The sequence below is a fragment of the Thalassophryne amazonica genome, chromosome 14, assembly GCF_902500255.1.
Source record: "Thalassophryne amazonica chromosome 14, fThaAma1.1, whole genome shotgun sequence".
Taxonomy (NCBI): Eukaryota; Metazoa; Chordata; class Actinopteri; order Batrachoidiformes; family Batrachoididae; genus Thalassophryne; species Thalassophryne amazonica.
In genome coordinates this window covers 32758306-32775764 of record NC_047116.1, presented here as the reverse complement: position 1 = coordinate 32775764, position 17459 = coordinate 32758306, and the positions used below count along the sequence as shown (strand labels likewise).

The following is a 17459-nucleotide window of genomic DNA, read 5'->3' as shown; positions in this document are numbered from 1 at the left end:
TGTAAGCGGGTCACATTTCACAAGGATGTATTGAGCACCTTTATGAATTCTCTGAAAGCTGTGTTTCATAATATTCAGAGCTACAATAGTTGGACATCTACTGCTTTTCTTTCATACCAAGTGATTTTTATTTCCTTTTTTCCCTTTTCCTATTCTCAGATATGTTTGAAACCTGATTCTAAACTTTGAATGCATTGATTTATTCCTCTTCTGCTTTGGGTGGATAGCACTCAAACCGTCTGAAGGATATGAAAAGAAATGTGCATTTGACTTGGAGATGTTGTATCTCACGTTGCAGCTTTGAAGAAGGATACAGTTTCTTGTGCATGTGACACATCCGTGCATGCAATATGCACATTCATTTTGTGTGTCTGCATTTGTGGCTCAAGCTCAAGGGTTCGAATATTTCATGAGGTAAAATTTGGAACATAGCATTCAATGAGGCGAAGCTGAGTTGAATGGTATGTTCCAGCTTTCACCGAATTAAATATTTGTTCCATTGAAAGAATGTAAATACATTCATTATTTGTTTTATATAACAGCTAAAATAGATCCTTGTCATTTGATATTTTATTAATTTATAAACAGCAGAAAAGGGACTTACATTTTGGTGTGCCACTGCTGCTAAAGTCCAAAAAGAACTTTAAATAGGAGTCCAAAATTCCAACGATGTAGTCCAGTGATGCTGTGCACTGACTTTGTGTACTTCTTAAAAAAAAGAAAAAAAAAAAGACTTTGTGTAGTTCCTCAGTCCAGTGAAAAATCACGTCAGCGTTTCATCCTAATAACTCTTCATGCCTCCAGAGGGCTTACAGCAGAGTAGAGTTTTTTGTGTGTGTGTTAGAAGAATTAGCACTGTCAATTAGCTCCTTCAAATCGTCGTCCGTCAGCAAAACAAATTCCGTGTTTAGCTAAACGCTGCCCCACTAGTAGGCATGGTTCGCAGTGTGCAATGGTATGTAAACGTAACATATGGAACCAAATTGAACTCTAAATGGAACCAAATCGCACGCTAAATGCAACGCAACACAAATGGGACAAATATTCCATGTCATGTGACATACAAAGCACCAATCAAATGACAAGGATCCACTCAGCCCTTATATAAAATCAAATAACTTGGTTGCATTTCTTACCTCCAGACAAAAGGTGGGACGGTAAGCAATGCATATTATTTTCTTTTTTGAACATTGACCAGAGCAGTGCATAAACAGCGTATCTCTCTGCGGCGAATGTGCGTGGGGTAGCGGAATTTCTGAGCTCGATTAATGACTGAGTGCTTGAGCCAGTCCAAAGATGGACAAGATCGATAAATTGTTTGAACTTTGCCTCAATCGTCCAACCCCTCTTAAAAAGCAAACTACTTCAGTACTGGGTAACGCAATAAATAACACTGGTCAGCGATTTTTTTTTTTTTTTGCATGGACTGATTTGTGTAATTTTGGGGTGCTGAATCCCAATCTGAGCTCAGATTTCTTCTGTCACATTGCATTGTTTTGCAATCTGCATGTTCTGTATTGATGGATTATGCAAAAGTTTGATGCCACCATTCATGCACAAAAGCAGCTTCAATAGCATAGTTTTTATACCAGGTTCACGAAATGTGAACAAGAGCCGTAATATCGTTTATTTATAAAGATGGTGTTTTACAATCAAGACTTACTGTTGTTCAGCCACTAATATTCAGAATTTGTGATTAAATGCAGAAGACTTTCATTCAGGGTACTCATATCCTTGTGACAGCAGAATGGGTTGTAATTATTTTTAGCTGTATCAGAGATAGTTTATTCTGTAGAATTTCATGTCTAGCACTTTGTTTATTTCCTGCTAATCAACAGCCGAAGGCTGAGTCTTTGTATATTTGTCTATTCCTTTGTTTAATGATGAAGCATCATTAATCTGCTGCTCATCTCCTTGGATCTGAACAGAGCAGGTTTTGGGCCCCACAGGGCTGAATTGCTGCATGATCAAGCTTTGTCTCTGCTGGGCAAATTATTAATCAAATGCCATCTGTAACCACATTTTTAATAATAGCAGTAATAACTAGAGTGTTCCTCTGGGACATACCTCAGATGACCCTCCACACATATTTCTGTAGCTACTCGTATTAGAGATAAATATCAGCAGGATTATGCAACAACTATGAAACCGATTTTCTTAAAAATTGATGCATAGGGCATTTCTCAAGAGATAATGCCCAGATCCTTATGAAAAAATTGGCATCGTGTATGACCTTTTGAGAAATTCATAAAAGTATAGACAAATGCCCTATTATTAATGTTAAAGAATTGGGGGTGGGGAGGGGGAGTCCTGGACCCACCCCTTTAATCAGATGCACTCCAAACGTTAATGGTTTCTCCCTTGGTCTATGCACCACCCTTTAACCAACTTTCAAGAAAATCGCTTTTGTAGTTTTGGCGTAATGTTGCTAAAAGGCAAACGGCATTAAAAACATCATCTTCATCACAGAGGTAACTTATATGTGGTGTCATGTTAAGATTGCTGTCAAACTGTGATAAAGACTGTCTTGGCAGTTGTCAGTTCAGCATGCTGTAATGTCTCCGTGGAAAATCCACACGAGACATTTGCGGCTCCAGCTCTGGAATGTACAAAAAGACCTCTCAGATTGCTTCGGGGCGACACGTGACCCATTACCCCGGAACTCAAATTGGGAAGCGGGATGCATGTTCTCATCGCGGCTTCATTAACCAGGCTCTACTATTGTGGTAATAAACCTCCAGCTGCTAATGAGCACCGGCTGGATTGTTTTCTTTGCAGGGAAAATTGAGAGTACTCTATACAGCCAGTCTGTCCATTGTGGTATCTCCCTCCTCTTCCTTCTCCTCCTCATCATCATCATCATGCTCCTTCTACTCCTCTTCCTTCTTTTCATTCTTCATCACTGCACCAGCAGCGCTGCTATTTCACACCTAAAACATTAAAACATGTCACCTGATATGTATACTATAGCCACTCTGGTTGGGCGAAATCTACTTTTACTCCTCAATGTCTGCATTAAAACATGACAATGGATGAAGAAATCGAAGAAGGGAGGGGATATTATTTTCTACATTCATTATTTTATGCTTCATAAATTAAATCATAATAAATTTTTATTTTTTATTTTTTACTAATAAGAATTGACCAATTTACTGTAACAGGCAGTGTAACAGCACGCTTCAACCAATTGCTTCAATCAGCTCTCACTAGGCTTCATTTGGTGCTGCCATGTCCTCCTCACCATCCAACAAAAGTCAGGAAAAGGTGTTTTTTTTTTTTTTTTTTTTTTCCGGAGCTGCAGATCCCGGTGCATCTCCCTGTAACTCGGAGCATGCAAACTCTTTTTTGTCCTTGTCCTCTGGCTCCCCTTTGTGACCATTCCTGGGTTTGGTTCTTTGTGTTGTCACTGTTCTCTTTCTCCTGCACTTCCTGTTTTATTTTGGTGGTCACAGTTTCCTTGTATGTTTTGGTTAATTTTCTTCCTGTGTCTCTTCCCCAGCTGTTTCCAATTAGTGTTTACCCTCACATGTCTCCCATTTGTGTGATTGCCATTAGTGTGTATTTATACCCCTGTGTTCCTTTCATGTGTCACCTGAATGTTGTGCTTTTTGTCTTATTTTTCGCCTCCTTGCTCTTCTCATCTTTCTTCCTTTCTTTTCTCTCTCTTTCTTCCCTTCTCTCTCTTCCCTTCTCTTCTCTTCTTCTTCCTCCCTCTCTCTTTCTTCTTGTTCCCTCCCTTTAACAGCAGGATAACAGGACTCCTGTTATCCTGCTGGAGCATAGTCAGACTGCTCTCCTCTTGTCAGCCCTTGCATGGCTCACGATGACCTGACGCATCTCTGTGTATTTCCAGGCAGGGAAAGTCTTCTGGATATCTTGGATTAATTTTTTTCTGTGTATCGTCAATGTTGGATGCAGAGTGGAGCAGCATAGGCTCTCCCTTGAGACACTCTGCTGGAGCGCACTTCAGCTTCCTCTCATCCTCTCAACTGCCAAGTGAAATCGTGTTGCATTTTAGCCATTTCACACAAATAAAGACTCCCTGTCAGGCTTCATTTGTGCACCCTCTGACTGACACTCCTTAAAGTACATATTGATCAGCGCAAATGTCTGGCACGAACCAAGTGGCAGTCTATGTGTGGTACCTTGACTGGCCACTTGAGGCTGGCTCCAAAACAGCAATTTCCTGTAGGACTCTTTGTTAAAATGTCCAACTTTAGAGCAGAAATTAACATGTTTAAAGTCTGGTACAAAAACCAGTTTTGTTCTCTTTCAACAGTTTCCTCCATGACAACTGTATGGTTTGGGGGAGGTGGTGAAGTTTTTTGAACGTCTTAGTTTAAGCTGCGGCTGCAGTGGCATTGCTTTCTTTTGATAGCCACATTGTATTCATGTGGTTATGTTGTCATTCGGTGTAATGTGGCAGCTGCAGTTCATCCAGTCCGAGGTTTGCTTACACTCACAGTTGTCTGGAGACAGGATCAAACTCATACGCTTGCACTTGTACTCTCCAAATGTGTGTATAGTGATGCCGTGTGCAGACCTGCTATCTGAAGTGCCCCAGTGAAAACAGCCAGCAAACATGAACTTGGAACAAGAGCAGATGTAATCTGTGAGTGCTGTAGGGCAGGACCACAGACTGGGTCAGCAGTTCACTGTTTATAGACAGGTAGACCACTTGCAGTGGAAATGTGGTCCACCACTGATGGCATTAAAAATCATCAAACCAAAGCAGCCTTTTTCAAGAAATAAGTACATCTTGTACTTCCGTCTGTCTTTGGGTATAATGTTTACTCTGTATGTTTGCAGGATTTGGTTTGTATGTGCATCATTATTTCAGCCTTTCTCAGATACTCTTTACAGGGTTTATGGATTGGTCCTTAGAGGAAGGTGGTTTGAAGTGGTTGAGAGAAAATGAGGTGGTCTTATCATGGCTCAAGTGCTGGTTGATGGATTTAAATCAGATTTCTTCCCAAACCACAACCTTGTGCATACACAGAATGAAAGGGTTATAACTTGATATACAAAGTTAAAGAAACAGTCCATTAATTACTTTCACCAGCGAAGTTGGAGGAGGTTCTGTTTTCACCTGTCTGCTTGTGAACAGCCTGTAGCCCACAATTTTTCATACGTTATGCAATTTTTACAGAGGATTCATATCCTGATAGGCAAGAACTGATTCAATTTTCTAGGTCAAAGGTCAAAGTCAGGAAAAATCTTGGTAAATTGGAAAAATCTCTATCCTTTTACATTGAACGAATCCTCAAAAATTCATAACTCTGTCAAAGGAGATTGCATTTCTTTCCTATTTGGTAGCCTTATGTAGGATGGTATCATTTATTCACTGACAAAGTTTGATCTGAATCTGAACCAGATGACAGATTTTGTGGCCGCCATTTAACATTGAAAACCCTGTTTGATGTATATTTTACATTATTTCTTAATCAAACTTGACACAATCACTGTCATATTTGAAAGTGAGGTGCAGACTGGCACTCACTATAGCTTGCCAAAGTTTGATCCTGATCTTATCCGGATTGTGGATTTTGTGGACATTTGAATTTAATATCGAAAAGCCCATTTGATGTACATTTTACATTATATATCAAACAAAAGTGCCTCAATCACTCTCATTTGTGACAGTGAGGTGCAAACTGGTACTCTCAATGAATAGACTAAGTTTGATCTACTGTACATCTGATCCGTATTGTGGATTGAGCAGATATTTGAGTTTAACATTGAAAAGCCCTTTTGATCCATATTTTGTGTTATACAACACCAATTCCAGTGAAGTTGGGACGCTGTGTAAAATGTAAATGAAAACAGAATACAATGATTTGCAAATCCTCTTCAACCTATATTCAGTTGAATACACCACAAAGGCAAGATATTTAATGTTCAAACTGATAAACTTTATTGTTTTTGTGCAAATATTTGCTCATTTTGAAATGGATGCCTGCAACACGTTTCAAAAAAGTTGGGACAGTGTTGTTGTATAATGCTGCATGATCAGAATAATATTTCCAACAAAAAACTGTTTTTAGTGTGTGTGTGTGTGTGTGTGTGTGTGTGTGTGTGTGTGTGTGTGTGTGTGTGTGTGTGTGTGTGTGTGTGTGTGTGTGTGTGTGTGTGTGTGTGGATTGCAGCTTTACAGGCAGGCAATAAATATTTGATATGTCCTATTTGATTCTAGCTTTCCTTTATTTCTATACAATATACAGAAAGGGAATATATATATACTGTTACAAACTTGCCAAAGCAATGAGGCAGATGTTTTAAAAAGGGTAATGTAAACCTTCCGCCCCACCTCAGCTGTGTGTTTAAGATGTTTTAAAGTATAAAAATCTCATCTGGCATTCCCCCCCACACACACACACTGGGTGACGGATGCACGCACATGACTAGCATGTGTGAAGCCACAGTGAAGGCTTCTGCTTTGAACAGAAGCCTTTGCAGGCTTTTGTTTCTAAACTGCTTTTGTGCATGTACCATGAACAGCTTCAAACTGTACAATCAGCTTAGGTTGCATGGGTAAAAGCTACATTTCGCATTTCATCAGAAAGACAGTCAGCTCATTGGTTAAAATGTCTTATAGCAGTAGCAGCTGACAGTAAAACTGTAAGATGATAGCGTTTTTTTCAGACGCTCTGCGGAAGTGTCCTTGAGCAAAGCACTGAATCTAAAGCTGCTTGCAGTCAACAGAAAGGTATCTCACATTGCAGGTCTGCTGCCTTCGTGGTGTGAGTGTCTAATACATAAGACAAGATGATGTAGTGCGATGCACTTTATTGTACCAATATCAGATTATGTCGTCTAAATTTCTGCTATGTGTATCTTTAAATCTGTTCTTAAAGATTCACCTAAAAAGAACTCAGCCATTATTACTGTATTTTCCGGCATATAAGTTGCATTTATTTATTTATTGTTTCACTGGTTTGGAGGTCCTGTGACTTGTACTCTGGTGTGACCTTTATACTTTAAAAAAAAATCAAGTGTTCTTTATTATTAATAATAATTCTAAAAACTATTTAATATTGGCCTTTCCCAGGAACCAAATCACTAAACAAAATAAACTCCACCAATAAAAGAATAAACGCCAGTATTAAAAACTATACAACAGCAATGCAAAACAAAAGATGCAATACAAAAAAGATGCAATTTACACTCCGGTGACACTTTATATTAGAGGTGCACTGATCAGGATTCTTTAGGCCGATCACCGATCACTGAAATTTTGATCGGCCGATACCGATCAAGTACATATTTGGATCATGCGCAAAATAAGAATATAGGTCTAATGTATAGGACTATTTTTTGCATTAAAACTTAATGATGAAAACAAAAAACATGCATTCAAATAAAGATACTAGAATAAACTGCTCTTACTAGGATGCAGCAGTTTTCTAGTTTGGCAGATAGTTCTGGAGAAAATCACTGAAGAAATTAACATATTGAAAATATGGTTTGACCGAAACAAACTGTCCTTAAACTTAAATAAGACAGGGATGAAATGGAGGTGTAAGAGACACTAGGTGTTCACAGGAAACACTTATTTATTTCTGTATGTATGTATTTATTTATTTATTTATGTATGTTCATTGTTAGTTGCTAATATATTTTCTGTTGTGTTTCTATTCAGGTTCTTTTTGTCTCTCTCTAAAATTGTATATAATAAGCATTAGATTATTAATATATAAACAAAAATAAATGTAAGAAATATTACAATTTGAAAACAAATGCACCCGAACCTGATGACAGCTGCAAATGCATAATGCTAACTTTTAACATTGAAAATGCCATAGACATGCTAACACGTTAGCATCTATCAGCTGTTTCAGAAGACCATAACAGGTCGGTTTAACATAGAAAAGGTAAATAATACTCACAGACATATGCTCTTTAGGGTTTTAGTGGGGGAAAATTAAGCGAAAGTAAGTATAGACGAAGCAACAGATCGAAGCATTGCTTCAATCTGCGAACCACTGCTTCGACTGGTTCAAGGTTCAGAGCAAAGCCGCGCTGCAGAAAAGTTGATCACGGACCCGCTGCAGGGTCTGTAATCAATGTAGAGAAATTATCATTTTCCTGACAAACACCCCCCAAAACAACTGTGCACTGTTGTGATCGGTCCTTTTGATCGGCGCATTTTGCCGATCACCGATCAAGGCGTGATCGGCCGATAATGATCAGTGGCCGATCGATCGGTGCACCTCTAATATATATATATATATATATATATATATATATATATATATATATATATATATATATAAAAATATATATATAAATATATATAAATAATGTGCCTCTTTAAGAGGCATTTTTTTTTATGTGCTCCAGACATTACGGTAGTTTTTGCGTCAGTGTGTACAGCTGAGGATGTGTGCATACATCTGTGCAGAAAATACATGAATATGATGTTATGACTGTTTTTGTGCAAACATTTTTGGAATGTCAACATCCAGCATAAAAAAACAAATGATTTTTTTAGAACTACAAGTACATTAGTTGGAAATTCAATTAGGTAACATACAAGAAATGTTGACAACAAACGTTACAACTAGGGATGCACCGATCCACAATATTTCACTTCCAAGCCGATCCCGATACTTGAATTTGGATAACTACCGATACTTTTTCGATCCAATACCAGAGCTCTTTTTGCTTTATTATTATTATTATTATTATTATTATTGATTTTTTAATATAAGGATTTCTTAAAAAAGGAGACCTGAAAGTTGAGCTACAATTTGCCAGAAGGTGCATCGAAGATGAAAGCCTAGATTGATGTTTTGGTGAAAGAATTAAGTACTTTTATTTTTTATAGACTTTTATAGCCTTATTTTTATAGACTTAAAGAGAAAAGACAGCTCTCTCTCTCTCTCTCTCTCGGTTTCTCTCTCTCTCTCCCTCTCTCTCTCTGTCTGTCTCTCGCGTGCTCTCTCTGTTTCTCTCTCTTGTTTGCTTTCTCTCTCCCTCCATCTATCTCTCTTTCTTCCTCTCACTGTTTAACTGCTGCGCAAACTTCAAACTTTTTTGAAACACGAAGCCTTTCAACTGTAAAATAAATGTCATCATCGATACTCACACACAGGATTTTAATGGAGAGTTTTCCCTTTTGCGGACAGAAACTGTTTGGCTCCTCCTCCTCGGCTGCACACTGAGCTGGCGTTTTACAGCATCGAGACAATGAAGCGGCTAACTTTTTAGCACATGTTTTCAACAACAATTCAGTTAATTTTTCAGAAAATCCGTGCTTGACAAACAGACAATTTGAAGCCGAGTGCCAGGCAGAAATTTGCCGCCAGTTGTAGCTAGAACATGAAAGAGAGCTCTCTCAAACAGCCCAGCTCCAGAAAACCTCACCCCACCCACTCGGCAGCAAACAAGCAGAGAGCAAACAACAACAGTTCAGAGGATTCACAGTGGCTCTTCTCTGGTATTGGAAAATGTCGCAGGTTGGATCAGTATTTTCCGATACTTGAATTACGTCTGTATCGGAACCTGATACCGATCCGGAATCGGATCAGTCCCATCTCTAGTTATAATACTAAGCTTTTGCAAGTAGCAAGAAATTAATTGTGCAAAAAATCAACAGACATCACAATTTAATGTTATACTTATGAAATTTTGTACTATACATTCCTGAGCTTGCTGTGGCCAGTAACTCATATCATGTATCTATTGCAAAATCTCTTGAGTAAATGTATACAATGCATGTTGGAAATGTTTCACACCTACAGGATGAAATCGTGTCAGTGCAAGTATCATTTATTAGCCACACGGGAATGTGAAGAGAGACTCCACATCTGTGAATCACTATCTTAATGTTTGTGATTTTTTTCTTTCTCTCTGAAAATCATAACTAAGTGCTGCATTTTCCATCCATGAGATGGCAAATCTTTGCCAGGTATGAATTAGTAGCTGCCACCAAGTCACACACTGAAAGTCTAAATAGTCCAACATATGCTTGCATCAATCAGCAAAGATCACGAAAGAGAAATAAGTCAGTTATTTACTACATGTTGGGGAGGGGTTATAGTTCTCACTCGTTCTTTTGCAATTCCTGCAGTTAATCATCCAACTACTCCTCCTTGAGCTGACCTCACCATGATCTCAGAATTTGTGGCTTGGTTTCTGTCTCATGTTGGAGCTGAAGTTACGGTGATACTGATCTACAATTCCTTGATTACATCCGTGTTTATTATGTATTTAGTTGGGTTCTACAAAGGTTTTATGACATTGCATTAAAATTTGGCCTAAGCTTGCATATAGATTTGTCATGTTCTTTTTCTCCAATACATACAGCAGTTTGTAGTTTAGGATTACTAGCCTCATGTATAGATGCAAAGTATACAGACAGCCAGGCCACCAGATGGTAATTAATCGTAGCTGGTGCTGTATTTGCACAGATCCAGTGTGTCATCTGTATAGTTTCTGGGCTATAAGTCATGCTTTTTTTTAACTTGTATGACTGATCCTGCGACTCATCACAATTACACTGCATTATGATCTACAGTCACAAGATGACAGCATCTGCTTCAGTATACTGATCTGAATGAAATACTGCCTGTTCTACACTCTGGAGCAGAAAGTGGCAGTAATGCACCGTTAAGCTGGATGTCAAGAAGAAGAAGATGAGGAAGAGGAAAGATGAAAAGATGAAACCTCTACCTGTCACTTGACTTGTTTGCACTTTGTGGGTCAGCCACACATGGAACAATAAAGATAACCAGATAGTCATTTAAAAATGTTATTTACATTTAATGAAGTAAACCTGCACTTATTCTGCATTAACCTGTTTTGTGCATCTTGGCACTCCAATTCAGTTTTGTTTGGCTTCTTCTGGCATGTGGTGTTGTGCCCAGTGATGGTGGGGGAGAAAAAGGTCAGCAGAGACAGTGCCAATGTGCTGCAGCACAGTAGCAAAATCCTTACAATCTCTGGTCTTTTGTAAACTATGTAATTGAAGGTGAGCAATGCCACTTTTGGCTTATTTTAATTTATCATGGAAAATAAATTAGGAAAATGCCTACATTAAACAATAAACTGTATTGTATTGTATCATATCTCACAGAAACAAATCGCACAGATTTGAATCATTCTGTATAAAATGTGTTGTTCCTGAATCGTATCGTAGCACATGTATTTTAGATATGTATCAGATCATTTTATGAGAGAGTTGAACACTCCCAAGTAAACCTTGTACTTACGGCGATTATTTGTGCATAAAATGTGGCTGATAACCATTCCACTTAATAATACTTTTATCTGTGCTAGTGCCAATACATTTGTAAGTGTTAGTGCAACATTAGAGAAAAGTAAATTGCACTGGGAAAGTAGTGTAATGAAAAAAAAGAAATGTCAAAACATTGAGTTTTTTATGGAATAAGTGATGGTGAGCTGTGGAGGAAGTCTGAACAGTATTTTAAATGTTTTCTGTAAAGGAACAGCACCTAATTAAGTCGTAACATAATTAGTCAAATGTAAATACACATTTGGCCGCTGTACCAGCACAGTCAAGTGAGCACTTACCACTCTTTTCATTTATGCCTCCTGTACTGCGTGACAGCTTTCCGTTATCAAGTAATTTATCTGATTGTTGTTGCAGATATTACCCTTGAATGATTTATTTTTCCTTCTTCTTCTTTTGTGTTTGCAAAAGATGACTTGTACTGTATGTGGGTGTTTATGTGTCACTGATATATATTGGCATTAACTTAATTTTAACTCTTTATTGAGACTTGGTAGCTCATTGTACCAGTGGATTTGTTTGTATTTAATCAGATTTCCTGCCAACATTATTAATATCTGCAGAAGAACAGGAGAGGCAAGAAAAAAATGAGGATGGAATGAGGAAAAGGTGCTGACAGAGCGCTGCATAATGAGCTTTTTGTACCTTGGAAGGATGCCTCCTCTCTTCTTCGCTCTTTCTTTCCTTTCCTCCTGGTCTCGTCTTCTGGCTTTCTCATCCAGTGTGCCAGTCTGTCATCCTGCAATGTTGTGACCCAACCTTGTTTGCTTCAATTGCCCCCTCTAGATTTGTGACATAACGTAAACTGCATGTGATCTTCCTCCTTCAATTCAGCGATGCAAGTGGCACAATTATGTCACGGTTTAGGTTATTCATGCATTGAAGGAGAATTGTTTTAAGCCAACAATGCAGCAAAAAAGGAGATACTGCATATGAGAGTTTTTGCCTGTATTCTACTCCAACCTTGAAATCGTGGTCTAAACCAGCATTAAGCCTTGAGGATGAAGATTTCAGGGTGTTTGAGTGCTACTGGAGACAGACTATGACCGCTCATTGATATTCAGAGCCTCTGTAAGTGAGAGCTGCAAACAACCAGCAAGCCGAGCAACTGGCGCTTCAGGCTTGTTGCAGGAGGTCTGCACACACACACACACACACACACACACACGCATGCATGCACACACACACACACACACACTCATTCACTGCTTTCTTAACAATGCTGGACATTCACATGTACTTGGACTCTTTTAAAACACCCTCACGCTCCCAATGCGTAAGCCAAAACCCCCACCGCGTGCTCTCTCTCTCTCTCACTTCTGTTCTGTCTCTCCGTCTGTGCTTGCTTCTCCCTTCTGTGGTTCTGCACCACATCAGCAGCAGCTGGAGAGTGCAGCATAGCATTTCAGAGCACATCTGAGGAGGCCAGACAGTGGCTTTGTGTGGGCCATCCATTGCAGAAAGGGATCCTGCCCCCTATCACTGAGCACTTCTCTCTCTCTCTCTCTATCTCTATCTCCTAGAGCTGCAAACAGAGAAACAGCCAAGCTCCTCCTCCTCCCCTGCCACTCAGGAACTGATGACAAGGCTGGGCTTCTTACTGGGAGAAGGGATCCCGGGTACGGCACGCATACCTATGGACGACAAGAATGAAAAGAAGGTATTTCATTTTCTCCCACTCCTCCAAACCCCTCCCTCCTCGTGCAGCAGCTGCCGCTGGTGCAGCGCACAGAGACAGAGGCTAGAGGGACGGGATGACAGACGGGAGTTCTGACAGTGTAAGAGAACTGATTTTTGGAGCTTGACTGTTTTTTTTCACCACCTGTGTGTTTTTATCTTTTATCTTTGGATGGAAATTTAAGCTGCAGTAAACAACGGTAACTCTCTTGGGTTGAGATCTTTAAGTTGTTTTTGGAAGGAAGTGAATGGATGTTTAGGATTGGCTGCGTGCCGTGTATTTTTAGTACCGCCTGTCCGGTGTGGTGTGTAAGTCTGGCGTTAACTTGAGTGCTGTTTCAGTGACTCTTCATAATGTAACAAGAGTGGCTACAGAAATAGTGATGTTAGGTTTGAGCCTCAGTTGGCTCTACTGATTAAGCTGCATCCTTGTAAAGAGCAGAGCAAAACCTGCCATCGTTTGATTCCCTCAATCATCTCAAGCATCTTGCACATGATTTGACACTGAAGCATGAGTTCGAAACCTGTGTTGCAGGCTCTGAATCATTTTTATTAGTTGTAAATGCTAAGGAAACAGGCGGTGCAGCTTTAAGGTGCATTCAGCTTTGAATAGCAAGTTAAGATTCATTTGTGTGCTGTGCTGGAAAAACAGGTGGGACTTGAAACTATTGTAGCTCAGTTTGCAAATACAACACACAGTGCTTGTGCTTGTTGCTTGTGTTATCAATGAACTCATGTTGCCACACCACAAATATAAAATGATAGTTCCATTCATCCATAATCAATCCTGTTTTTATGTGCATTTAGCATACAAATGTTCACGCCTGTGTACTCTGTTCCCATCATTAGGAGGTACAATGTGTACACAGGCTGGGGGTAGTAGAAGCTGCAGCACGCTGGGGTGTGCCCTGCTGCTGGCTGGTGGTGGTGGTGTGGGGACTGTCAGCCACTATACCGGTATGCCCTGCTCTATCCCTATCCTACAGGCTAGCAGCCTCTCACACTAAGTTGCATGGACCTCTCACCTTTGTACTATTACATTTCAATATGAACATAATTTGATTTTGAAGCATAAACATATAGAGTCCGAATTTTGATGCAAATGTAGTTCTCAACAAGTGCTTTCCTATCATATAATTTTCATGAGGAAAAATAGTTGTCTGCAGAATAGAGGCCTGCTGTGGTGCTGACCTATCCTAGTAGCAGCCCCCTCTAACCTCTCACTGCCTAGCAGTTACAGTGAAAGAGATTTAAGAAAAAGGCTACAAAATGGCTGTATTTAAGTTTTCAAATGTCAAAAGTTGAATCAAAATATAGTTATCAAAAGGTGGCTTTCAGAAGATTTCATTTTCATTTACTTTTCAACATTAAGAAAGTCACCTGTAGCTCAGTAGGGCAAAAATGACCTTCTCCAGCCAGCTGACAATTGCACAGTGGCTTCAGAGAGGGGAGCACTCACAGTCTCTGGTCTAAATGAGCCCACAAACACTCAAGTTTCAGTAGCAGTTAATTTTCATTCCACTTAATTCACTGGTGAGTGATCTACTTTGTCCTTGTGACCAAACTGATGCAATCGAGAGAAGAAAAGAACTTTATACAAACTGCATTAAAAAAATGTACAGTATTGCTTTTCTCTGACTACTGTAGAATAAAGGTACATGTTAATTTTGAATCTTGGGTTGTTGATGAGATCTATAATAATAATAATATAATTATAATAATAATAACCACCATAAAACTTTTTTATATTACTCAACCTAGGGAAAAGACTGATCGTCCTGTTTTGGTGAGAACGCAGAATATTGAAGTGAGCCGGAAATCTCAATTCAGCATTTAGAAATAGTACACAAGTGTTCTATTCGGTTCCCTTTTAACAGATTGGTCAATTGCTTCGGATATAAACTAAGAAAAACAATGAAAAATGATAATCAAAATTTCCCAGAAAACAAGGTGACATTTTCCAGTATCTTCTTTCTCTGCCTGACGAATACTCTGGAAGCAGAAAATGATTGGCATTTCTACTTAGTAAATGATTTAATCTCCTCCTCTTTGTAATCCGGGTGATTCAGAAAAAACTAAACATCGCATACTTCTCCAAAAGATTAAAAAAATGATTACATACCATGAGGTCTTATTCTTCATCATCTGTGTTTACACACAGAGCCATGAAGAATTATTGTTCCGCTGTGAGGCGCTATCTTCAGTCCACAGAAATACAGCTCCCCGCATCAGCCTCCTCTTGTCGGCAGTCATCGTCGTTCTGTGATCACAGAGTTGATGGAGCATAAGTGGCTTCCTTGGCGAGACTGGCCAGTGTTGCTGCACGTAGCAATGTTATCTTAGCATGGTGGCGATGCCATGGCACAGTCCACAAACATAGCCCATTTCCACGCTTTCAGGCGAAGAAACAGCTTTAAGAATCCCTCTCAGGACCACACGAAAGGAAAGGATAAAATTCGTGGTTATATCCATCATGTGTTTGAAGACCATTCTCACGCTGTGCCGGGCTTCACTTGTGCTGTTTGTACGAGACATACTATAAAAAAAAACTCTCCACTTTATATAATCTTTGGAAAATCTATCCACTAATAAGCTACACTAGTCATGTGACTACATCCTCGCAAAATACACATTTAACCATTTTGAAATATTCACCATCAAGGCCACAAAAAAACACAGATTTTTTTCCACATCACCATGAGGTGATATCACCAAAATTCTTATTCCTTACAGCTTGAGGTTTCTGATGCAGGTGAAATCATCCCAATTTCCCCATTTTTATGACTAATTTCTCAGAGCTTATAGCACCAAAATAAAAATACATCATTATGTTCATAATTCTTTATTTATTTATGATAGTCATTTTTTATTTCACATTTTATGTACTAGTGTTGCGCACTTAATGTTATGCACTTTCAGTCTTGAATAAAGCTCCATGCTCACGTTTCACGAATATGTATAATGGAAGCTCACTGTCTGTAGCTGTGACTGTCCGTTATGTGCAGTTCACGGTTGCCCACAGGTGTGATAGAGTTTGATGACATATCGTGCTGGACTTGGACCATGTGACATGCAAAAGCATGACAAGCATCGCAACAGCGATCACAACCTTGGTGCTTCCTGGAAGCCTCCCAGTGATATCACAAAATGTACGACAGTGTTACTACCGCCACAAAAATACAAGGGTTTTTAAAGTACTTCATATTTTGTGATTAGACAAAGAAATTTTCAAAGATCTTGAAAATCCCTCCATGGTTACAACAAGACAATGGCACAGTGTTGGAATATCTTGGTTCATCTTGGACCCTTGTCCGAGATATGTGCAGTGTTCCGAACTGTGGGCTTCCAGGTTTAATCGTCAGCCTTTTAGTCTTCTGGTGTTGATGCAGAAATCACCTCATACTGACACACATTCAACACCAAACACACACCAGATTTATTCTGATTACCTCAAGCCAAAATGGGAGCAATCAAAAGAAACTGTGAATGAAGCAAAGTGTAGAATTGGTTCTGTATGTACATAGCCTCGCCGATTATGTTGTGGATCTATTTAAAATCATTATTTCTTCTTACTCTGAGACAAGGATCATTCTCCCCAAACAGGAATTACGCTTTAGGACATTGTTCTGGGGAGATCTGAATAAAGTTAAAGCAGCGGGGTAAACAGGACCATCCCGAGTTTCATTGTTGTCAGTTAGCGCAAACAAAGAGCAGCTGCTGTATGGTTGTCAGAGAGACTTGATCATATGAGAAAAGTAGCTATTGTGTCTGAACAAATTCTTACCCAGTGAAATTATTTTCAGGGTTATTTTGATTCTTCGAGACATACAAGTGTGCAATTTTCAGGCCTTATTCTACTGAGTCATGTGAAAAGCTTCTTTGTTCATGGCAAAAATTGCTGCATTACATTCACATGATCCAGGCCAAAGACATGACCAGGTTGGATCAAGTCTTTATTTATTTTCTGTGTCAAAATAGCCAAGTGGCCTCTGTGTGCGTGTATGGCTTCGATCACACAAAAACCAGGCAGAACTGACATTTGCCATATTGTATACTTACGTATTTTGGGTCACAAACAGAAAGTTGATAAGACAAATATTTTTTAAGAAATTAGCAATTTTAGCTAACGAGTAAACAGTGGACATTGTGCTGCAATGCACCATGAGAGTTCAGGGTTTAGCATTTTAAATGTTGTTGTCGTTCATGTTAGTTTAAGTGTTGTTAGTGTTATTGATTTATTGTGTTTTGTAGTTCAGTTGGTTTAGTTAGTTAAGTGTTATGTTGCTCTTACCATGAGTGAGTTAAGTCTCATGTTGGTACCATGAGTGATGTGTAGTGGTTTTAATGTCTTCTGCGACCGTCTTTCTTTGTCAAATTAAAAGCATCTGCTTACAGCAGCTGTGTGTGCGTGCAACTTCGATCACAAACAAACTGTGGACAGCCGACATTTGCCATTTGGTATGCTTATGTATTTTGGGTCAAGGATGAACGCTGTGAAAACAGAATGTTGATCGGACTAATATTTTTG

At 39.1% G+C, this 17459-nt stretch overlaps 1 protein-coding gene across 1 annotated transcript in view; it reads left to right on the top strand.

Annotated features, from left to right (window-relative positions):
- tanc1b (tetratricopeptide repeat, ankyrin repeat and coiled-coil containing 1b) overlaps window positions 1-17459 on the top strand; it is a 201748-nt gene that overhangs the window by 97371 nt on the left and 86918 nt on the right. Inside the window, 1 exon segment of the mRNA XM_034186667.1 lies at window positions 12778-12914. Coding sequence (XP_034042558.1) covers window positions 12778-12914 — 137 coding nt within the window.